Here is a 24586-nt window from a genome sequence, read left to right as displayed (position 1 = left end):
TCAGAAGGATATCTTCCAGATGATGCTTGGAGTAATTCAAGTGCAGTCCAGAAAACTTGACTAATAAGTGGCTGGACAGCATAAAAACTGCAACAAGGAAAGCGAACATAATTTAGCAAGAGTAGCAACTCTGTTGTTCCTGTTGTGGAGATGACATTTCAGAATCAGGAGGAGGCAAGTAAAATATTGGGGAGGGGAAGCAGTAGTACAAACCCATAAGCAACACTGTCTAAAGAGAACACCTTGAATACTTCCTTCATGAATGTCAGGTTTTCAAAACTGGACAGACTTGACATTTTGGTTGGTTTTGTTTTTCAAAAACCCAGCCAGAGTAAACCCAAGAAAATAGTCTAGAAGAGCACATTGCCTTTCTGAGGAAATAAACTTTGAATTATGGCTGTTAACATTTACAAACATGGGTAGTAGACCTTCTGCTTACAAAGCTCAATTCTTGAAGGCAAATCTACTGCTTACAATTAAATCATAGAAATGAGTAAAGACAAGTCATCTGGGTGGTTTGAAGCATCTTGTCATTCATTTGTTCTTCAGATCTAATCAGAAGTGCTATGCAAGCAAGATAAAAATCTCCTATTAGAGCAAGTTGCTCTTGGTTTGCATGAACAAAAAGAAGAGGGTTCCTGTTGCTTCCCAAAGTGCTGGGCATGGCTGTTAAAAAAAGTGAAAAAGGCTACAGAACTACTGATGAGATAACCAGATTTTAATGAGACTCTCCAATTATTTTTAAAATACAGATGTCATGTTCCTTTGGTACTTACATTACAAGTTTACAAATTACCTTTCCTCTTTTTAACTGGAATTTGATCTGCATACTACTCAGATTGGTTAGGGTCTCTGAAAATGCTATTATGTTAATGATAAAGAAACGCTAGCACTGGGGTACCCAATGGGCCCCTAATTCTCCAAATACTGTGTATTATCCAATCTGTGAAACTGTGTGCTCAGGAAGACTGAAACTCTGGAAGGAATTCACTTACTCTGCACATGACTTCCTTTTCTCAGGCTTCCCAAAGATCTGTATGAAGGGAAAATCCCAATTTATCATCTAACCACAAGATGAAAGACAACCAAACCAAGATAGAACATAATAATAAGCCTCTGAACCCAACAACAAACCTCCCCAAGTTCAAATTTCTGCATAATATTGTTCATATAAATACTCATTTTTTCTCAAGGCATCTCATACCTTTTTCCTCCAACAACTCTGTGTCACGCTTCCTACTGATGTGAAGAAGCCTAATTGGAAAACAAGTTTCTGTTTTATGAAAACCTTCAAGGCAAGATATTTATATTCAAATTCAGAAAGAAAAAAATCATTGTTGCAAAGTGTATAGGTATTTCCCTTGACAGTCTAACCTGCTGATTAGAAAATTCATCCGGGAGATGGGATAGGGTCTATATTCAATCATTTGTTCTCTCTGATTTTAAGAACTGGCAACTTCTTCCTCCCACATAACTGCCCCAAGCATGAGGCTCACTTTCTAGCATGAAATTCCTGACAAATTACAACTTAGCACCATTTGTTGCTTCCCCTAACTAATAAGGAATCGTCTAAATGGTACTATCAAATATAATTTGCATTGCATTTTTATAGCGAGCCATCTGCATCATCTGCTCTGGCAGAATTATGTAATAAATTATAGGCAGGACTATCACTTTCTGTGACATCCAAAAAATTACAGCGAATAACAGTGGCATATTTTGCAGAAAGATTCAGTTTCTGTGAATGTTGTGGTAGAAGACAGGTAAATGTTCCTTTGGCCTGCCTTCCTTCCAGCAGTATTAATGGAATTTCAGCTACTACAGCAAATCCAGTAAAAACCAGTGAGTGAAAATTTTCCTGCATTTCAGTTTGTTTTTACACAGCTCATTCAGTAGGGATGTAGCAAAAAATAAAATAAAACTGAATAAATAAGGAAGAAGCTGCATGCAGCGAAGTCCCAGGAGACACCAAGTTTAGTTATATTTTCTTTAAGAAAATGTATTCATGGCAGTATTCTTCCCAGCCTCAGGCAAGAGCTTTCCTGATTTTAAAATGTTTAACTCCAGTGAGCAAGATAAAGGTATTACATCAAATTTAGCTCCTGTTAAGTACAAATTGGACTGAAACTTGAAACAATGGTCTTATTCTTGAGCAAACTGTAACATGAAGAGACTCTTCAGGAATTTTGCATAAAGTTATTTCTTTGGCAGTTCTTGACTTTCTGAAATCTTTTTTTTTTTTTTTTTTTCCCAGGCTCTTTTATACCTTCTTTCTTTCAGCTGTTTCTCATACAATCTATTAGTTATTCCTACATCAGGTCTCTTCCCTCCCCCCCCCGCCCCCCCCCCCCCCCATTACTTGTCTTTTAAGGTACTTAATTTCTCCTGGTAATGTGATGTGACGATTTATTTTAACTGCAGAATCTATTGCAATTTTCTGGTTTTCAAACTCCTGTCTCCTTCTATCACAGGATTATGTGGAAGATTTATTTCAAGCTTGTGAGCACAAGATTGAAAATATGAACACTAAAGATTCAAAAAACAAATGACAAACGAGTTTTTGTTTGTTCACTTTAATAACCGTATGTTTTTAAGGACCTCATCCATAAATTTCGAACATTGTATCTTAATTTCAAGTTGAATTTCAACTCCAAGCTTCCAGATTTTAGCTTTCACCTGTTACTGCAACATTTATGCTTCCAGAGCCCATTTGTTTCTTACCATGGTCTCCTCTCAGTCCTCACCATCACAGTTTCACAGACTCTTTGGTTAGTCAAAATACTTCAAGTTAGTAAACTTCCAGTCTTTCACCTGACATGCAATCCAGAAGTGTACCCCAGCTCATAGGTGCGTGTATGGTCCCTGGCTGTCTCCTGGCTCTTAACCCAGCACTCACAGAATCGCAGAACGGTAGGAGTTGGAAGGCAACTCTGGAGATCATCTAGTCCAACAGCCCTGCTAAAGCAGGTTCACCTAGAGCAGGTTGCACAGGACGGCATCCAGGCAGGTTTTGAGTATCTCCAGGGAAGGAGACAGTATCTAGGTGCACCCCATCCCATCATCTCTCAGCTCTCCATCCCCACCTCTCCAGCACCTGGTTTTCTTGGAAAGAGAAGGAAGCTGTGTTTTTCTTTCACTGACTTCTCAGTATAGACAACATATGGCTCAAAACTGCGAGGCAATCTGCTCAGAGTCTGGATGCACTCTCGGCTCTAACTCAATACAGCATTTCATGTGAAGTTTCTATGAATGCAGTTCTTTGGGGACAGCACAGACAGACAGCCCCAGTTCATCTCACCTACAGCCAATGCAAGCCTAGTTCAACCAGCTTGAATAGATTTTCATTTGTACAAAGGAAGAGGGGAAATAATTTGCATCTTCCTTTAGCCCATCCATATGTGGCTAATCATAATGCAGTCTCCTATCTGCAATTCTTTGAGCTATGTATGTAAAAGGAAACATGAAACAGAAGGATTTCTTCCCCCCTGGACAAATTAAATCAATTCCCCTATCATGCACTAGTGCTAAGGCACTGCCATCTAGTGTGGAAAATCAATATAACAAAGAAAGAGGGGAAAAAAAGAAAGGAAAAAAAAAGTATTTGCAAGATGGCAGATGAGATTCTATCGGCCTCCATCAAAAGTTTTGAACACCTACACATCATATTCATAACGTTAGTCATTCTACTTTAGGAAAACACACATAAGCCCGCCCTTTTCGAGTGAAACTCCCTGACTTGGTAGACTTCAATGGCAGAGCCCTTAGTTCCAGTAACCTCATTTGGAATAACTCTGTGAAACTAAAAATACAGTTCTATAGTATTTAATAGCAGGAATCTCTTGGTAGAAAAGAGTTTTTCTTAATTACCACATATTTTATCGCAAATTTACAATTTCAAGCCTTTATTCTCTAATTCATATTATATGGAAAGCATTGCAACATAACAGTCTGCAGGACTAGAAAATCAGAAACTTTTGAGTTTTGTCTCTAGCTGATGATTTTCTCTTGTCTTCTAAGAACATTCCTGTCCATACAGCCCCAAGTTTCCATTGGCTTTTGTCCTATGCAATTACCTATTTCAATGAACATGCAAAGGATCTGACCTCTTTTGCTTGGCCCAACTTTGTACAGATGAAGTTAAGTACACATGACATGAGCCAATGGGGCATAGATATGATAATTTTACAAAACTTGCAGAACTTTCATAAATATCAATCACTATAAACACCTTTATATTATTTATTATTTCTACAACTTGTTATAATCTCTATATTACCACTGTGCTAATCAAGGCTTTTAAGTACTCAAGTAACACTGTAGTTCTACCTCTTTCCAGAACTGTAGCAAGACAGTTTTATATACTATTTGGCTGGTGCAGGTATTCCGTATCATCCTCATCACACAAAAATCCTGTTTAGAATGCAAGCTGTATCAATGACTCCAAAAGTCCATATAGCAAGAATCTGCATTCTGATAAAATATGGTCATTTCTGTCTCCAATAATGCTGGAGAAAGACTGGTAATCTGGAGAACAAGACAGTAAAGAGAAAATAGCTTTATGTGGCAGTGACCCTACTTTCCTGTCCAATAAGGATTGGAACATCATAATCTTAAAAGAAAAATATGTGGAGGGAAAATCCTATTTAAAAAGAAGAACTCAGAAAGAAGAATATACAAAAAGCAGAGTTACTTCAGTATAATCTTCCATACTTGGTAACATAATTCTTATGTATTTGATGTAGGATTTAGCAGTACATAAAATGATTACTAAATCAATATTTATCTTTTGGTATATACCCTGGATCTTTACATATACATATTAAATCACTGAACTGAATGCAGACTTCAAGAAGCTTTGAACCAAGATGAAACAAACAGTTCTTAGTTTGTGTAAAATAATTTAGGAATTCTTTTGCATTGCAAGTCATATTGCAAAACAAACAATTTCAATATTCTAAGCATTCTAATAATCGCCATGGATAACTGAGGTATTTGTTTAACTTTTTTAACATTTACAAAATAATGTCAATTATGTATGATATGCTAATACCATTGCAAATTATATTGGTACAACCACCTATTTCACGGATGTTATAAAAAAGAAATAAAAGTTATCTTGCCAAGTATTCAAAGCCTGTCAATAGCATTATAAGGAAAAATACTTTTTTCCTTTTTGTAAAGAACTTTATTTATGTGCCTCACAAGCCACTATAATGACTCAGTTACAATACTGAGCCATGATGTCACAATCTAGCTAATGCTGTTTCTTTGAATATTTACATTGTTAAATGTAGATAGATAAATATATATACATTATGTATGATGCACAGATTTAAGATTATGATGTCTTAGATTTAAGAAATACTAGGTAATACTCCGTTGATAAATTACTAATGTAGTTCCTATGGTAGTCTATAAATAAAGGTGGAAAGAGGGCACTGACAAGACAGTGTAAACACAGTACAGTAGATACTAGGCTCCTGATTCACATAATCATACATGAATTTCAGTCATTAACTTTAAAAATATAAAGCAATTATCTGACCCTCAGGGTTGTGAAGAAGAGCTTGTAGCTCATGACATAGACACAATCAGATTTAAGAGACCAATTAAAGTCTGGAGAAGAGCCTGAAAGAAGTCCTGAAATGATGAGGCCACTCATGCAAATCACTGAGGACCAAAGCTCCATGATGGACTGCTTCTAGGTCACCATGCCAGTTTAGGAGGAGCAGGGACACGCTGAAACCCTGTGGCTGCTGTTCTTCAGGTTCTCTTCCTCCCCTCTCTAGGGATCCCATCTTCACTGCACTCCAGAGGCAAAATACAGCCAAGCCACAGGGTTTTGAATAGTGTCACTTAAGTTTTGTATCATATTCAATGTGGACATAAAGGGACAGACTAGTTAACTCCACCAAGGCATCCAAACCTTCTCTAAGTGGATATAGGTGAGCTCATAACAAGGATATCAGTATCCAGACTGCCTGATCCCTCCACCACCATGAATGATAGTGGAAATACACTGTACCTTAACAACACATGCCCTGCCCAGGAGAACAACTTTAGAGAAGAAAACATTACCAGGCATAACTGACATAATTTCATTGACATCAAGTGTTTTGACAACCTACAATTGACATAAGACATGCCTGAAGATCTTTTTATTATCCTTCTTCTCTATGACTATATATGTACATTTATCTATTAGGTGTCAATCAATGCAAGCAACACTTCTGTTTTACTTTGTTGTCACAGGAGAATTTTTAACAGTGAAAAGAGGCTCTAGACACATCACTTCAGCAATCTTTTCACTAATGTGGGAAAAGCAAGAGGAACATCCAACACTTTTTTGTATAACCCTAGGGAGTAGTGCCTCCTATTCCATTCTTACATTAAAATTTCAAGAAGAAAAAACCCCATATTTTTTAAATATCCTAATAATTAACTACCTTGCTATTATGCTATGCATTTATTCAGCAATGAATTACTGAAAAATATTCTGAATTACTGAAAAGTAATTCAGCATTGTTCATTTTCCTTTATGATTTGGGTTTTTTTAAGTTTTCCAGGCTACAAAAAAATATCCCGTTCAGCATTTTTGCAGTTGCTACGTAAATTCATTCAAGCTATGCTAGGGAAAAAATTCAGAGCCTGAAAAGCTCAAGGAAAAAAATATGTCACATTAATGAAATTCAACACTGACGAAAAATATCAAAATGGGGAAAAAACCCAAAGAAATCCAAGGTGGCCTGACAACTTTGTGACAGGTAGCACCTACACAATCTATCTAAAGAATGACAATAAAAATGGTTAGAGGTCCAAATAATAGTGATTTGCTAAATTTTCAAGATTTCTTTCTTCAGGCAACATGTGATCGACAACGATGGTGCTATCCAAAATTAATTTTGAACATTTTTCATATACTTTCTTATCCATGTCCTATTTAACATCCTATGGTTTTGAATTTGGGCCAGAAAGTCCTGTAAGAAACTTCCTCCTGAAGCATTTGTTTCAATTCTTACTAGAAGCAGGACACAAAAAAGTGACTAAAAAGATAACATAAAGTTAAGGCTTTAAAGCTTGCGGTTTTCAAAATAATCTGAATTTATAGCTCTCTAGCATCTACTTAATTTACCTGCAGTAGTTTACTGTTCCTTTTCTGAGAAGTGACTTCAAATAACCCATGCAAAGTTAAATTTTTGTTGGCGACATGGACAGCGGGATTGAGTGCGCCACTCTCAGCAAGTTTGCCGATGACACCAAGCTGTGTGGTGCGGATGACACGGCTGAGGGACAGGACGCCATCCAGAGGGTTGAGGCCTGAGAGGCTGGTCCATGCAAACGTCATGAAGCTCAGCAAGGCCAAGTGCAAGGCCCTGCACATGGGTTGGAGCAATCCCAAGCACAGATACGGGCTGGGCAATGAGTGGATTGAGAGCAGCCCTGGGGAGATGGACTTGGGGGTGTTGGTGGATGAAAAGCTGAGTATGACTCAGCAATGAGTGCTCACAACCCAGAAAGCCAATCGCATCCTGGGCTGCATCAAAAGAAATGTGGCCAGCAGGTCAAAGGAGGTGACTCTCCCTCTCTACTCTGCTCTGGTAAGACCCCATCTGCAGTACTGCATTCAGCTCTGGGGCCCTCAGCACAAGAAAGACATGGACCTTCTCAAGATGATCAGGGGGCTGGAGCACCTGCCCTGTGAGGACAGGCTGAGAGACTTGGGGTTTTTCAGCCTGAAGAAGAAAAGGCTCCAGGGAGACCTTCTAGTGGCCTTCCAGCACTTCAAGGGGGACTACAGGAGAGATGGGGAGGGACTCTTGATCAGGGAAGGTAGTGATAGGACGAGGGATAGCGGTTTTAAACTGAAAGAGAGTAGATTTAGATTAGATATTAGGAAGAAGTTCTTTCCTGTGAGGGTGGTGAGACACTGGAACAGGTTGCCCAGAGAAGCTGTGGCTGTCCCCTCCCTGGAAGTGTTCAAGGCCAGGCTGGACGGGGCTTTGAGCAACCTGGTCTGGTGGAAGGTGTCCCTGCTCACGGCAGTGGGGTTGGAACTAGATGGTCTGCACAGTCCCTTCCAACCCAAGCCATTCTGTGATTCTATAAATCACATCAGAGAAGAGAATCATAGGATAATTCATGAGGTCTCTAGTTCAGCCTCCTGCTCAAAAGCATGGTCAGCTATGAGGTCAGACCAGGTTACTGGGGCTTGATCCAGGCAAGTCTCAAAAACTTCCAAGGATGCACAAAGTGCACAGCATCACTGCACAGCCTGTTCCAATGCCTGACTGCCTTAGTAGGGGAAAGTTTGTCCTTTTATCGAGGAACTTGTAAACCTATTAAGAAGCTTGAAAGCTGAGAATGTTATACAGCTACCACATGTAACATTTAATAGTCTTAATTTACTGATCCAGTCTAACACCACACACCTCACCACATACCTTCTTGAAGAGAAATTTTGGCAATCCACTCTGAACCAGCAGTAATTACCCAGTAACTTCCAATACTCTTGCTATATGACTTAATAATACAGTAAATAGCTTTTACCACTATTGCTTTCACTGTTATCAGTTATAAACTGATTTAATTGAGTAAACTAATGACTGAGAGCTAACCACTGCTAGAAATCAAGGTGAACTTTGGTAAAATACCAATTTCTGTATTGCTAAACCTCTAATATAACCACAGGATAAGGAAGAAGAAAAACAAGAGCAGTTTATTGCTAGTCACAGAGGTGATAAGAAGAACTAAATTTTCCAAACCAGCAGCCTAAATTTAAATTTGTCTATCCCTGCTGCTTGCCTGATATTCGAAGTGCAGATGGAAATCTTCACTGAACTTGGCTGCATTTTCTGTAAATACATTCAAGATCGTAAGCATTGATTTGGAGGTCAGTTTTAGACTCATGTTATTCTCAAATGTGATTTGTTACATGGTTCATTAAAAAGGTTAACTATTTTTGCTAGTAGCCTCATGATTGGGGATAGAGGATAACCCTGCTTCCAAAAACATGTGCTAAAATATTTTTTTAAAAAACAGTGCATCTTCTCAAACTTCACCATATTTTTACTGTTTTCAGAAAGTGCAGCTAAGCAACCTCCAAGCTCCTTTGTAACTTTTATGCATCTTAACTCTGACAATACAGAAAGGCTTGCATACAGTCACATCACTAATACTAATTATAAATAAAACATTTTTACATAGACTAAAAAGCCAATCCATTTTTTCCAATGTGTTTTTTTTCCAGGTTATCAATTGCTTATAACAGGTGCTTTTTTCCCTGCATATTTTGCAGCCAAATGTCAAGAATATTTAGATTAACTGTATGAAATTGAAGATTACTATTAAATTTACGCTGCTTCAGCAGCATGGTTGCAGAAACACAAATAGTGTGCTGTGCTACTGAACAAATATTAGATAGACGTAACTCTTGCCTTACTGGCATCTTTGACCAAGAACCCCTTGCCTTTCCTGCATAAAAATAACTTAAGGAGTTATTTCTCATGTATTCTATGTTCATGAAACTGTGAAAAACCCCACCTCGAATCATTGCTCTGGTATTTTGAGGCCCTGAAGCAGACCTGCTGATTATGGCGCCTGGCCAGACGTCCTTGGAGGACGCAGCTCTTGGCTTATTCGCTGGTATTCACAGAAAGCAGACATGGCCACCAGAGTACCAGGCCCCAACGGGACACCACCAGGCTGTACTGGCCCTGACAGACCCAAACCTGCCCAGGGCTCCATTTTAGCCCCACCCCCCGCCCCCCCCCACATGGCAGTCCCTCCCCAGGCTGGTAGTTCCCAAGGCTGCAGCACAGCCAGTCTCTAGCTCCCCACAGCCCTGCCCAGCCAGAGGCCCACCCACAGGCCCACCCAAAAGCACCGTGAGGCCCCCACATGTTTTTGGCAGGGGTGAACGATGTTCAGGCTTGTGGAAGGATATCTACAAGCTAAGGGACATGTGAACAATCCAGCCTTTCCAGAGAACTTGGGCTGGAATACATCGGAACTACAGAGAATGTAAACAACTTCAAGTACAGGAGAAGATACAGCTGCCATCAATGACACAGTTTTAATTCCTTGAAGAAGATGGGTGTGGACGTGTGAAAGTATGTGAACATGACTTGAATGTGACTCGCAGTGTAGCCAATCATGTTGGACTATGGGTTGTTGTTTATAATGTAACCCATCAGAGCATACCGGGCATAAACAAAGGTTATAAATTGTGCTGAAAACACGGAAATAAAGGTTCACTTGTTAGATCACATTGATTGTGTCAGTGACCTCCTTCAGCTCCCGCACAGGCTTGCTCCTAAGTTCATGTCGTACCCCTCAAATCAGAAAAGCAAAACCATCTTCTGAAGACGTGGACTCGCACAGGCCATGCAGCTTTTATTCATCGCATCCACAGCAACGGGATTTAGGAAGAAAGCGCTGCCAGAAGTCAGTCACCAGGGATCTGATTAGACAGACAGCGTTTAACCTAATCTTCTCTACCGCGAGCGCATTCTTCTTCCTGTAATTAAATGTGATCACAGATGCAATTATTTAGGGGCATAATTCCACCAATTTAGACACCAAACTACTTCAGCTGCAGGTGGAAAAGGTAAATAGTGAAAGGACGGGAATGAAAATGTGAGCCTCGTTACAGCCTGGAGTCTAGATTACCAGGCAGCTATTATAGGAAGATATAAACTTAGCAGGTTATGAGGTAAACCTTCAAAAATTTCAATACTCCTCCAAATATCGCATACTGAATAACTGAAACATTTCTGAAACGTTTGTCCCTTCTAACCTAAAGAATTGCAGGATTATTGTGAAGGCAAAGGATATCACTATCAGTTATTCCAGACGGTTTTTGGAGAGCAGAAACATGTAGACTTTGCCTGTCTCTGTCTCTAACAGTTAGAAATGTTATATTCATTTGTTACATCCCCAGAGACAAACTGACAGCATGAAGAAATTTCATAGGAAAAAGAAAATTATTAGAAATTTATGTTTGAGAGCTATGACAACACTAAAAGAGGTAAATACGTACAGCTTTCTGAGGGACAGCTAACAAAGAAAATTAAAGTCTACTAGTACTAGGAAAGCAAAAGTTCCGAGCAGGATTGCAAATTACAGTGATGTTAGTTTTACTTCTTATGTAATTTTAGTTTACTCTTTTTATTATGATAAGGCTTATCTACATATACAGATGCTGACAGTTCCTGCTCCGAAGAAGGGATACGTTGAACGAGTAAGTCACTTGGAAAGGCAGGTGTGGGATCTGACACCAAAATTTTGGAAGCAAGAGAGGACAGACACAACCTTACTTGAACAACAGACCCATTCTATCTTGCATCATAAATAACTAAATTATTTTGTTCTTTTTTTTTTTCCCCGCCCTGAAGTCCACATAGCTTCAGCCATACGGATCACACTTTTATAAGGCTGCATATTGGTGTTTTTAGAAGAATGGAATGAGTGATATCTATATTCCCAAACACTGGAAAGAGACAAAAATAGGTGGAAAGGCAAAAGTAGTCATGCCTCTGCTTTGTTTCAGATCAGCTCAAAAGCCACAGTAGGCATTAACAACAGAAATAGTTACAGCTGTCTGAAGAGAACAATACTGAGAAGTGACTGGCTATAAATGGGTGACTGTGAGAAGAAAGGGAAAGAAAATGTGTTTATTAAGAAAAACTAGCAAAAATTGTTGTTTAGTTTTAGTCTTTCTCCACTGTATTATCTACACATTACACTGATCAAATTGTTGGCACTCTATTTTACTGACTTATTTTATCTGCCTTCTAACCCTTTTGTAATTGATTTTCATATTATTTTGTATTCATGAGTTTCAATAAGAGTAAAAGAAGCTTTCATTAAGAACCAGAGGCATTGAAGAACAGTTCTGTATACACAAAATAGACATTTGCCATTACTCTCATAGTTCTGCAGGTATGGTGGCTTTAATGGGGATTTGAGTAACAGACAAAAAAAAAAATCTGCTTTAATTAAACTGTTAGTAAGAGGTTATGAAAGTAACTGTTTTGCACACAATTTACTTATATGATCATGTATTTATGCAATTCTGGGCTTTTTTTTCCCTCCTATTATTTCACAAATATGAAGAGCTTCACAGATACCTGAGACATATATAAAATATTCACTGATAAAAAGCCTTTGGAATGACAGTACACTTTTAATAACTTCTGTGGAATACACTTACATAGTTTTAATCCTTACAAGAACCTCTAAACATCTACGTTCAATAAAATATAAACCAATTTCACTATTAACTTAAGTTGCAGGAGACTGTTTACAACAAAATGTGACAAGAGTCTCTGAGCACCAACTCATCTCTCTTTGGGAATATTTGTTAACACCACTAAAGGGTAAAACCCTGTAAGGATGAAAGAGAAAATATAAAAATGTATTTGAAGGTTGTTGTTGTTTGCTTATACAAAAAACAGAATATACAGACTGACTTTATTTCTGAATCATATCTTTCTGCTAATGCAAAGAGAACATCTCTGTATGTATTAAGTATAATACAGCTGAACATATGCTCAGTGAAGACCTGGAATATTTAATTTCATTAATAAAAGTTAATGATGGTGTTGATTTCTCTCTTCAGTTTCTCAGCCCACTCCTTTCCCCCCCAAAGAGATGTGCAGCTTATCTGCTTCAGTGCATTAGTTATTGTTGCCGTGCTTCTTGCACTTGTGACTGAGTTGTTGGCTCAGTATTTTTTCTAGTAAGTGTTGTAGTATTCCCTTCAAAAAGTAGTACTATTAATTTTTATTCTATAAGCCACTCTAGTTTTCTTTATTCACTAAGTGCATGTCATTGGAACAGAAAACAGGTCAGGCACGGGGTACATGACTTGAGCAGTACAAAGCAAACCTGACGTGCACACAGCCTGGAGGCGGAGGCATGCCCTGTCTCTTCACCTGTTTTCCTCAGAGCCTCTACCATAGGGTTCAGGCCTATGGGGAACAGCTACATTTTGACCCAGCTACTCTCAGCTGGAACATGTTGATTAAGGAATCATCGCACCAACTGTAACTGAGAGCAGTCCTGAGCTGCTTACGGCCAGGCAGAACCCACAGGGCAAAGAATGGGTAAACACATTGTTCCCTATCTTTAAGTCCTGTTTTGAACAACTTTGGGAAAGACAGTATCAAGATAGAATAAATTCCATAAAGCAGAAATAACATTTGCATAAACGTTTTTAAAGCACTTTATTCATCTTGTTGCTAGAAACATGAAACGCTCATTAACACCACTGTGATTTTTACATATGTGTGTGGTGAAGTCCTGAAAATATTTGAAAATGCAATAATATAAATGGAGTGACACCTTGCAGCAAGATGCACTCTTTAGTTTAAATATGTCTTCTGAAGCTAAACTGTCAAAATGTAACAAACATGACAAGTTTTGTTACCACAATCTGATAAAATGCGACCAAAATGGAATGGCATTAGTTTCTACAAGTGCCATGAAAATTACAAAACATCACTGCTCACCTCCTGCCAGGATTATGTGTACTAGAAACAGTTATGAAATCAAATAATCACGCATGTAGTTTGAATTTCACTTTTATCTGAAAGACTAGACCAAGACTATTTGCTGCTTCAGTCCCAGTGAAGGTCCGTCTTGGAGCTGTGAATGGGACTTGAGTATAAGTTTCAGGCACTGTTAGTCCCTATTTATATAACTGACCATATTTATACAGTTTGACCTTTTAGCAAAGAAAAAAAAGAAAAGAAACACAGTCACTAAATAATCCTGAATTTATATGAGGCAAAAGCTAAATATGCTAAATTTTTAAAAATTAAAAAAAAAAAATCACCAAAAACATTTAAAGAAAAGTACTTAAACTCTACCGAGAATGATAATTTCATTTTAGAGGTAGCACTTTTTTCTCTAACATTTAGTCAATAAATGAATTTTAAGTAGAGTATAAATTACCTCTTCACAAAAAGAACATGTAGTTTTATCAAGCTGGAGTGAAAAACCTCCCCAGGAAATCCATCATGAAGCATTTGATTTCCTACAGCAAAATGAAATGTGCCTGGTAATTTTTTTTTAGGGATTTTCCACTGGACTTCCAGTGCTCAGTCTATAAAAGAGCTGTTAGTACTCCACCTGCTTTATGAAATAAAGATATTGCAAGCAGATATGAAATAAAAACATCCTCGGATATAAAAATAACATCTGCTTGCCAGGTTAGCTGCTATAGTGACTTCAGCTTTTTTCAACAATTATACCAAGTCAAATAACCACCAACCAAATAACCAGTTTGTGGCATGGAAAACCCCTTCAGACAGGACCTTGGTCAACTTTGTAACAGACTTCTTACTTGACTCTGGCAGTAAAGTAAATCAAAACTGGAGATAGAAAATCAGGGGGGAAATTCAGAGCATGGCTATGCTATTCACTTCTCCTGCAGTGACACCCAGGACCTGCCTAGTTGCTGAGACAACGCAGGCCAACGCTAAGCTGGCTGCGAGCTATGCCAGGCACCACACCAGTCTCAAGCAGCACAGGACCCCAGCGGCGCGAGATGGATGCACACCACCTTACACACTTTCTTTCTTTGCCCATCCAGGTACGTGGCTCACCAAAGACCTCACCCTTAACACACCAAAACATGACCAATTACTTCTGGCTGCTTTGTTCAGGCTGTGCTGCTGTTCAGCTGGACCAAGAAGAGGGCCTTTCTTTCTGCCACTTCTTCCCTCATGCCCATAGCATACTACTTTCGGCACCTGTGAGAGCTGCCTGAGCATTTTTTCATTTCGGGAGACCTGTCTTTAAATGTGACAGAAAGAGGGTAATGTGAGAATTGATGAACTCCTTCTTGGTGTAATGCTTAGGGAATTTTTGTTCACCACACTAATTCTCATCACAGTATAATAAATGTGGTATTTACTGCAAAGGAGAAAACTAACAGTGAAATACCAGTCATATCATACTGAGAAAGCAAATACATTGCCAAATGTATTTTATTAGTAGTAATGTTTTAATTTTAAATCGTGTGCTTGGAGCAGTATTATATGTAAAACTTTAGTACATATAAATTTTGTGCTTGAACAGTACATAACTAGAAGTTCATGTGGACAATAAAGAAAAAATAAAATACAATTTGCTTATGCTACTGTGGAAAAGTAAACATTTCCCTGCAACTACTCTCATAAATCCTTGAAAATGTACGAAGTGATCTGACACCAAGAAGTAGTTTTCCTGCAAAATATTACAGATCCAGCAAAGTCAGCTTCTCCAACACTGGCACTTTCTTCCCAAGTAATCCACAAGTCTGGGATAATATCAAAACCAGTGTGTTTCCATTTCCGGACACCAGAAATAACAGCTGCTAGTATCAAGGTGCTTATTGCTTATCTTATATTGACCCTGGTATATAATATACAGGATAGCTGATTTTCTCAGTTAATCTCTAATTTTAATTCTAAAATACTGCACAACAGTTCCAATTCTGTTCCAAATATTAAAGTGGCTCTACAGTATTTAAAAACATGATTTTATTGTAATAAGACCAGGAACCGGATATAAAGATTAAAATCTGATCACAAATCACTGCATTGAGTCTTGCGTATTTCTATTTCTATGAAGCATAAGAAAAATCAAAAGGTTCCTGGCATAGTTTTTCACTGCAGCAGTGTCTTTACACCAGCTGTAGAGGAATGCAGGTTGCTTTCATTATTTATTTATTAAAAAGCCAAATTTGCTCAAACTTCTTTTTAATCTCACATTTTAAAATCATTCTTGAACAGAGTGTCTTGGTTGAAATGATGACTAAAATCAGAATACCAGTTTCAGTAGTCTAGATTACCACATTTTATGTCAAGTGGTGGCATATGAAACACATTCTCATATTAGTAATTTATGACTCTACATTTTGACTCATCCCTTTACATTCAGGGACATATATTTTGGAAGAATGACAGGATAAAGCGTAGTCTGTTACTTATTTATTTTTAAACTGTATTAGAGGTGAGCTGGAATCATAAGGCAGAATATCCTGAAGTTTTATGTCAGTTTTCCAAAGTCACAGGACTGCCTACAGAATCTTTTAAAGGGCTTTGCTCAATAGTCCTACCAGAAACAACGTTCCTCTATCTCGATACTGTCAGAAATCTGAAGCTTTTCTACATTGTGCTTGTGATACTGATTGAATACTTCACGTCTACCTGTACCACCAAAAATGTGTACTCTACTCGTTGAGGCTCTGGTTCAGGCCTAAAGTAAATTGTCCAGCTTTACCTTAATGTGCCACAGAGAAGCAGGACCCTTGTTTTACTTCTGTCTCGGTCTCCTTTCTCTCCTTAGCCTAGCACATTTCAGATATTTTTTCCATTAAAAAAAAAAAAAAAAAAATAGCACAGACACACTCAACGTAGCAAAACCTCCACCAAATAAACAGTGATGGATGGAGAGCAGCTTGGCATGGGCACAGAAATCACCTGCAGGATGATTCTCATGCCACTCTGCCCTCAGAAGGGCAGTTCAGGATTATCTGCTAACCACCATCCCCTCGCTATCCCAGTGGGATGTTGAACTGGATTTGGCATTCACAGAGCAACTAACACCTTGAAGTATCTTACACACATATTTGTTCCCCATGTTTCAAGTGCCACCTTCTGTTTTCTTCTCCTTTTTAGTGCAAAGACACAAACAATGTTGCTTGGCTTGGGTTGTTGTGGGTGGGTTTGGGGCAGGGGGTTGGTGGTGTGGTTTTGTTTGAGTTTTGGGGGGTTTGGGGGTATTGTTTTGGGGGTTTTTCAAAATATGATATTGTTTCCTAAAAGTTCATTGCTTCCAACTGCTTATTCCCCACTGATTACAAAATTATTATCACTTGCTTATTACAATTTCCACAGCAACCAAGACAATCTCAGTGTTGTGACTTCAAGTGGAAAATAAGCACCATAAATTCATGAAAACATCACGTGTTACAAAAAAATGAGAGACAAGGAAACAAAAATTGTCATACGTGAAACAGGAGTGTCAAAACAGAATACACGTCAAAGTTTTTCATGAAATATTACTGCATTCTTCTTACAATAAACATGTCAGTTCAGCACAGAAAGCTTCCAGCTGAGCATGATGCTCTCAACACCCGTAAGTCAGATTGTGTAGCAGATGTTAAATGTAAAATCCATTAAGACCAATTAGATTGTACAGAAGAAAAAAAAAACAGTAATAGCATGCATAGGCAATCCTGCATTACACAACAGTACTGAGAGATACAGTGAACCACAAAAGAAAGACAAAAGCTCAAAAATGTGAATTGCACCTTTTCCTCACAAAGAGGCCAGCTAACAGAAGATATGTCACATTGCCTGCAGCCACATGAAACAAGTTCTCCTGCCTTTTGGTCTCCTGTCTCCAGCTAGAAGCAACTTTTGTGAAGGCCATCACCTATTAAGCACCAACAGGTATTTAACCAGTAGTCCTCTACGGCAGCTTGAAACTAAGCAGCAAAAGAGTTTGAGCCTCTCTCCCAAATTGCATGTACTTTTCATGTCACACTAACTGACCCAAATCATCCTCACGTGTACCAAGTTAAGAAGCATGGAGCAAAGCTACGGGGAGGAAAAGTTTGTGGTACACTCTGGCAGAGCCTCTTCATTACCACATAAAAATCTACTCCTTTTATTGACCATTAAGAGACACGGAACAGATCTGTGAGCACTTTTCAGAACTAAACCATCAAGGTGCAAGTTAAATACTGGCCATGTAGTAATTGTCTAGACAAATGAAGCTGTCATGGCATAAATGATAGCTTGCACACCACTGGGGGCAAAGAATTTAATGTTTTTTATAGGAATTATGCATACTAGAAAGTCTGTCTCAACTTGTCAGGACATGTTGCCAAAGGCTGAAGCATTATTACCTGGTAAGCTGTTTCAAACAACCTCTGGTTCTTCAATCAGAATCAGTCTGCAACAACTAATCCGTCCCTAGATATTATCCAATTCATAAATTAATTAAATATATATATAGTTTCCAAAGTGAATTTCATCTGCCAGAACATTTAAGAATATAAAATTTTTATTTTTATTTTTTTTTTAAAAAAAGTAATAACTGGTCATTTCAATTCAAAATACCTAGTGAAGTCTGCGAGATACTAGAAACAGACCTGAAACCTGTTCCACAAACCTTAGATTAAATCTTTGGCCTTCAAACATTCCTTAGTAACTCTTACTAAGAAACTCATTCAGTTACTTGTAACCTAAGGAAACGGGCAGAATATATATATATTTTTCCAATCACTTTGCTATCTGCCATTACTAGAAAAGAATTGTCCACAAGTCCTCAGGAAAAATGGTAAAAGAGAAGTTTGTGTGGCTGCTGTAAAATAACAGACCAACAACTAATACAGTTGCTGGTTGCAGATGCTCATGCTGTGAATAACAAATGCAAACGGAGCTAAGGCTTGTTTCTAGAGGAACGTATAACTAGGTTTCTTCTCTGCTATTAATTCTCAGGTGCTCACCAAAACCAGATACACTCCTCAAAGTTTTTTGCCTTGGTATTTTTGTCTGTAATGTACAGTCCAGGGTTTGACATTCTCCATGACAGCTCTTGAAATCAGCAACCTCCCAACCAAAACTGCTTCCTTTCCAGGGTTCACGGGACACGTGGCAAGGAATAAACTGAAAAGTGACCGCTTTTCCCTGTGTATTAAGCTCTGTTTGTGAGTGAGGAAGGAATACAGTCCTGGCTAATGCTGTGGGAGAGCCTACAGCCGGTAACCCTGACCACTCTTCTCACCCCTGGTGCAGAGCACTAAGGCTTACACAGTTTGCTCTCCCTTTGATGGATTTTTGTGCAGCAGTCCAGCAAAGCAACAGCAAGCACCCAACCCACACAGGGCATTTGATAATAAAGTATTGTTTTGTCACCAGTCTCCATCCATTGGACATTTAGTCAGTTTAAAAAAGAAACCAGAATTACTTCAGGCATGGTAGTTTGCTTGTTTCTCTTCCCGTTTGGGGGATTTTTGGTTTTTGTCTCCATGTTTCTGTATTTCAGAAAAAAAATCTATCTAATCATACAAAAACGTATAAAATTGTTAAACAAAAAGGTTGCTAAATGCATAACAAGCAACCAAAAGTAAAATATGCTCCCATCATTTCAGCCTACTTTTCTCTCAGTCATTTTTTGCACTTAGAAATAATAAAAAAAAAGTAAAACTATTAAGTAAAAACACAAATTTTCAGTTAACTGTATCAATCTAAGTAATTAATTGTTTTGCTTTTCACAACATCATAAGCTGGAAGACTAAAAATTAAAACAAAAATCAGGATGTACAACATCCAATTCATCCCTGGCATTATTCCACGTAAATCAGTGGTATTACACCAGGGATTAATTTGGAACACTGATCTGAATTAGAGCACTGTTCTATGCAGCAACCTCATCATAACACACGCACACAAAAAAAAAACAACCCAAAACATTATGAGCATCACAAATGCACACAAATAATTATGCACCTACAAATCTATTTCTGAGCAAACAGAACAGACTAGTTCACAGTCTTGATAATAACAATAAGGAATTTCTGCTATTTAGGAAATCAGTATGCCCATTTTTCTCAGAAAGATAATTTAATAATCATGTAAAAACCCTTGATAAAAGTCTACCCAAAGAATGTAAAGCTCCTCTACAGTCCAGTTTTTACATATCCTAATGAAATATGACTGGCGATAGGTTATGCAATGAATCTTCAAAACCCACTTTAATATAGTTTTGAAGATTGATTCAAAGTACTAACATCTGCTCAGAAAAGAGTGGTCACCACCTATAATGTATACAGCAACGTAAACTATTTCATGAATTTCTCCTCCAAGTAGAAAACCCTTCACATTTCCTTCCTCTGTTAAATACCGTGCATAGGTCCAGTTTTGCACTCAAAACAGGTTGCTTCTGTTTGGCTGCCCTACTAGTGAAGTTAGAGGCTGCATCTCCCACCTCACCAGAGGCAGGCAGATGCTCTACCAAAGCATCCCTCCTGCGCTCGGGGAGCATGAGACCACACAGAGGCAGGAGAAGGAAGAAGTGAATGGAGAACACCTCTCTCTTCTATAGGCTTGCTCGACTCTCAAATACATCTGTAATGTTTAAGGCTGCTTCTGCCTTTCAAAGACAAATCTCTGCCAGGGGCTAGTGTTCTCCATCCAGCTGCGCTTTCACTACCCGAAACCACTGCCCAGCCAGTGCCCTACATAGCACTCCATACTTTGCCAGACTGAAACTCATTCGTCATCACTCGATTTTCCTATTTGCGAGTGACCTGGAACCTTTAAGGCTACCCACAGCCAACTAGCGAAGTTGCTTAAGAGCTGTGTACTGGCTACGGAATGGGGGTTTTTTTTGCTGTTTTTGTTTTTGGTTTTTTCCACCTTGGGGCCAGACTCTCTTGCTCCTCGGGAACTTGGCTGTGCCCCCGCTGCCCCTTCCCTCCCTCACGGAGACCGTGCCCAGGCGCAGTGCGCTCACTTGGGAAGGAAACGCAGCCATAAAATATTTAAAACCCTTCCTTGCTCGGGGCTCCGCCGTTGCAATCTCAGCACCGCCTGGCTGGCGGGGAGCGCCGCAACCCTCCGCCGCGGAGCCAGCGCTGCGCCCGCACCGCGCCCGCACCCCCCGCCCGGCCAGCGGGGGCTGGGACTCCCCCACCGCTGTAGCCTCCCGCTCCGGCACCGGCGTGACGGTCCCCTGGGAGACGCCACACGGGGCAAGCGGGGCGGGGGGGCTGGTCCTCCCCGCGGCACGCTCGGCACCGAAAGGTGGGGGCAGCCCCGATGGCTCCAAGGAGCGGGGGGAGCCGCTGCCTGGCCGCGCTCCGGACAGGGCGTTAGGCAGCCCTGTCCCGCCCCCCAATGCACACAATAAAATTTGAACTTGACAGCGCCGAAGGAGGGGGTAAAGGGGGCAGCCCCGGTTTCTCTCGAGCTACATGTTGCTTTGGGACAGCAAGGGCTGGAGCGTGGGGGTGCAGACGTACTTTTAACTGCACCCGCCATGCACCCCCCGGGGATGGGGGCGGCAGGGCGCGGGCAGCACTTACTGAAGAAGATGTACTCGGTGTAGCTGCTCCAGATCTTGTCGTCCCTGTACTGGTTGATGAAGGCGGCGGTGCCGGTGGAGTTGCAAGCCACCATGTGGAAGCCCGCCTCGGAGAGCCGGTCGAAGGCTTGCTCCAGGTAGGTGAATTTGAGGTAGAATCGGGACGTGTACTTCTCGGGGGGGCGGTCGGGGTCGCGGCTCTCGTTGAGGGTCTCCCCGAAGACCTCCTTGGCCAGGGCGATCCTGCCGCACACCATGATGCGGGCGACGCGGCGGAACTTGGCGTCCGCCTGGTTGTCCCGCACCGTGGTGTAGGAGCCGCGGTAGCCCACGGTGAGGAAGCCCGAGCGCTTGTCCAGCGCCGCCCGCTGCAGCCGGTCGCTGCTGCCCTGCGAGTTGCTGTCCTCCAGGTCGCTCTGGCAGCCCTCGTCGTTGAGCGAGCTCTGCTTGGTGACCTTGGGCGAAAGCAGCTTCACCAGGTCGCCCAGCTGGAAGTACTCGGCCTCCCGCAGGAGCCGCTCCTTCTCGGGGAAGTGCTCGGGCAGCGCCAGCTGCTTGTCCCGCAGGTAATCCAGCACGTACCTGAAGAGGAAGCCGTCGCGGTCGATGAAGAAGCGCGCCCGGCTGTCCCTGGGCAGCTGGCGGGCCGCCGCCGGGCCGCCCCGGCAGGGGGAGAACATGGTGGCCAGCGTGCTGTCCGGGACGCTGAGCAGCGTGGAGTGCCTCGTCACGTACACCTGGCCCCCCACGTTCAGCTCCACCACCTCGGGGAACGGCGAGCCCGACGGCCCCGACACCATGTCGCTGATGGGCAGGATGCTGCCGCCCGCCTCCTTCAAAGCCATGGCTGCGAGCGGGCGGCCGCGAAGGAGGGTCTCCCTCCTAAAAAAGGCGGCCTCCCTCACTCCCTCCCCTCCACCCACCCCACCCCTCCTTCTCCTCCTCCTCCTCCTGCTCCTTCCCCCGCCGCCCGGCGCGCCCGGAAGCGCCTGGACGGAGCCGCTGCTCCCGCCGCCCTCCGGCAAGGCGGCGGGCGGCACGGCCCGGGGCGCGGCGCCCCCTCAACGCCCCGGCGGCGGGACGGACGGGGCTGGGGGCTGCGGGCTGGCCCGGCGCGACCCGACCCGACCCGACCCGAGCGCTGCCCCTGCCCGGCCGCGCGTTCCGCCCGGCGGCGGGGGGCGCGGGGGCCCGCGGCCGCGCTGGCCTCAAGGCCGAGCGGCCGCCAGAGCCGGCTGCCACTTGGCAAAGCGCTGCCGCGCTGCCAGGCTCGGCCCAGGGAAGAGCCAAGCCCCTACCCCGGCTCCTCCCCTCGCCTCGGCTGGGTGGCTTTTTTGGTTCGCTTTGGAATTTTTTTTTTTTTTTTCCCTTTAAAACCTCCCAGCCTCCCCAAAATCCTGCTGACTCCCTTAGAGTGTCGCTCCAGTCGGCACTTGCAGAGTGATAGAATGATGGTCGTCCCTCCAAAAGTAGCATCCAGCAGGATGCATATGACAGCATTTTTCACCATCTACTCTATATCAGCATGCCTTTACCATGAGGGAAGGGGGGAATTTAATTGAGGGCACAAAAAAAAACGGTGCTCAGCCATGCCGGCAGTATGAATCTAACAGACCCTGGTGGGACACAAATGCTGCATTTGACGTCCTGCTGCTTCGCTGGGGCACGGCACACTACGATCTTGATTTTCAGAGAAGCTTAAGGTGCTCTCTAGCTTGAGAATGGAATTGGGGCGATTCAGAGCTGAAAGTCGGCTGCCATCAGGATCCATATGCCACACACAGATTTTGATTTGGAATGTGTTAGTGTCTGGATTCTTAGCCATGAAGCAACTGAACTTGTAATCTATTTAAGCATTAGATTTTTTAATTTTTATTTATTTGGTTTTAGCCGGAGCCACAACTCACCTGCATCCAGATTTCTGATGCGTGCACTTTCAGGCTGTGCTGCTGGAATGTATTAGAGCACAGACTTGTGCCCATGTGTTGGATGAGAGGTGGACAATTGCTCTTGCCAGTAAAAACTGAGGCCTAAACCTGACTGCATTTCTCTGACTATCAGTGCTGGATATACGTGTGACTCTGTTGTGCTGGGTGGTTCATGAATGGGAACACTTGACCGCTTTTTTTTTTTTTTTTTTTTAATAATCCTTTAAGGTTTCAACCCTTAATTGTGCCACATAGAGGCAGGAGCACAACTTGTTCTTCATTTGAACATGGGTCACTTCAGGCCTGGGGGTAGAAGTCATCAGTTTGCAGGCAGATACAGTTGCAGCCTGTTACCTCCTCACTAGTGTGTGATGATCAAGACACCACAGTCATCCAAAGCTTAGTCACATTCTTTAAAGTACTCATGTAGCCTTCCCACTTTTAAAGCAGTAACATAGATGTCTGTACAGCACTTCATCCCACCTACCTTAGGTACCTCGTTTAAGGTGGGATGAAGCAGTCTATGGTGCTAACTTCCTGTGTCCATTTGCTATAGACAGACCCTAAATCTATGTTTGGAGAGAACTCCTAGCTTTTACATGGCTAATGCTAGAAAAGGTACATCCACCCCCCGCCCATTGGGTGGGGAGTGTTGGAAAGACTGAGCAAAAACTCCTAGAAAATGAGATATATCCTGCTTCAAACATAAGAATTATGTGGGAGTGAAAGGACTTGTAACAGAGAACAAATGTGTAGGAAAGCTTTCTACATTGCCCCTTCTTGACCACTTACTGAAACCAACTAATAGTTTTGAAAATGGGGATGACTGTAAGGAACTAAGTAAAATTCTCTGTCTTTCCTTGGTTATTTTGTTTGAAGTGCTCTCAAAGGTCAGAAAAATCATTCAAGCTGCTGGACAACAGGAAAGCAGGGCATCGTTGTTTATTGACCATTTTGTCATATGTTTCTTTAGGTTTAAATCTTTAAGACACGAGACGAGATGGTTTTCATTGTCTTGTTCTTGCCTGTAGGGGATATGGTTTCTCCTGAGGACTCAGTTGAAATGTTTCTGCTGATTTTTAAGAGGACAGATTCCATGTCCACCCTCTTCTGTGTAATATGGAATAATAGCTTGCCCATGTCTAAGACAACTCATGCCAGAGCACTGCATGGCTGTGACACTGCAGCATCACACTGATAAGCAGCACTGAGCTACTGCCATACTCAGTGCGGTGCCATTAGCAAGGGGACAATTGCCTTTCTTTCTCATCTCCAGAAGCCCATGGCCACAGCAGAACTATATCATAAACCTTCTCTCTATTGACTTGTGTTTGTAAGGATATGTAATCTAAGGATATGTAGCTTGACAAATGTTACAGTGAGATCATTTACCACACAGGATTGCCCAAGTTTGGCAGGTTGCATAGAAGTCATGCATAAAATAAACATTAACATATTACTCAGGGAAAGAAACAATTTCTTCTCAGGATTACCACGGAAAGAAGGGAGAATCAGGGCTTCGTTCTTTCTAGGCTCAACAGCCATTGCCCGAAGCACTTGAAAAATCCTTACAC

At 41.5% G+C, this 24586-nt stretch overlaps 1 protein-coding gene across 1 annotated transcript in view; it reads right to left on the bottom strand.

Moving 5' to 3' along the window:
• KCTD8 (potassium channel tetramerization domain containing 8) overlaps positions 1-21929 on the bottom strand; it is a 100140-nt gene extending 78211 nt beyond the window's left edge. Inside the window, exon 1 of the mRNA XM_086464334.1 lies at positions 21086-21929. Within this exon, the coding sequence (XP_086320460.1) occupies positions 21086-21929 (844 nt within the window). The remainder of the gene's footprint in view (positions 1-21085) is intronic.
• Positions 21930-24586: the final 2657 nt, after the last annotated feature.

This window comes from Leptosomus discolor, chromosome 4 (genome assembly GCF_034619465.1).
Source record: "Leptosomus discolor isolate bLepDis1 chromosome 4, bLepDis1.hap2, whole genome shotgun sequence".
NCBI lineage: Eukaryota > Metazoa > Chordata > Aves > Leptosomiformes > Leptosomidae > Leptosomus > Leptosomus discolor.
This window is presented reverse-complemented; position numbering and strand designations above follow the sequence as displayed.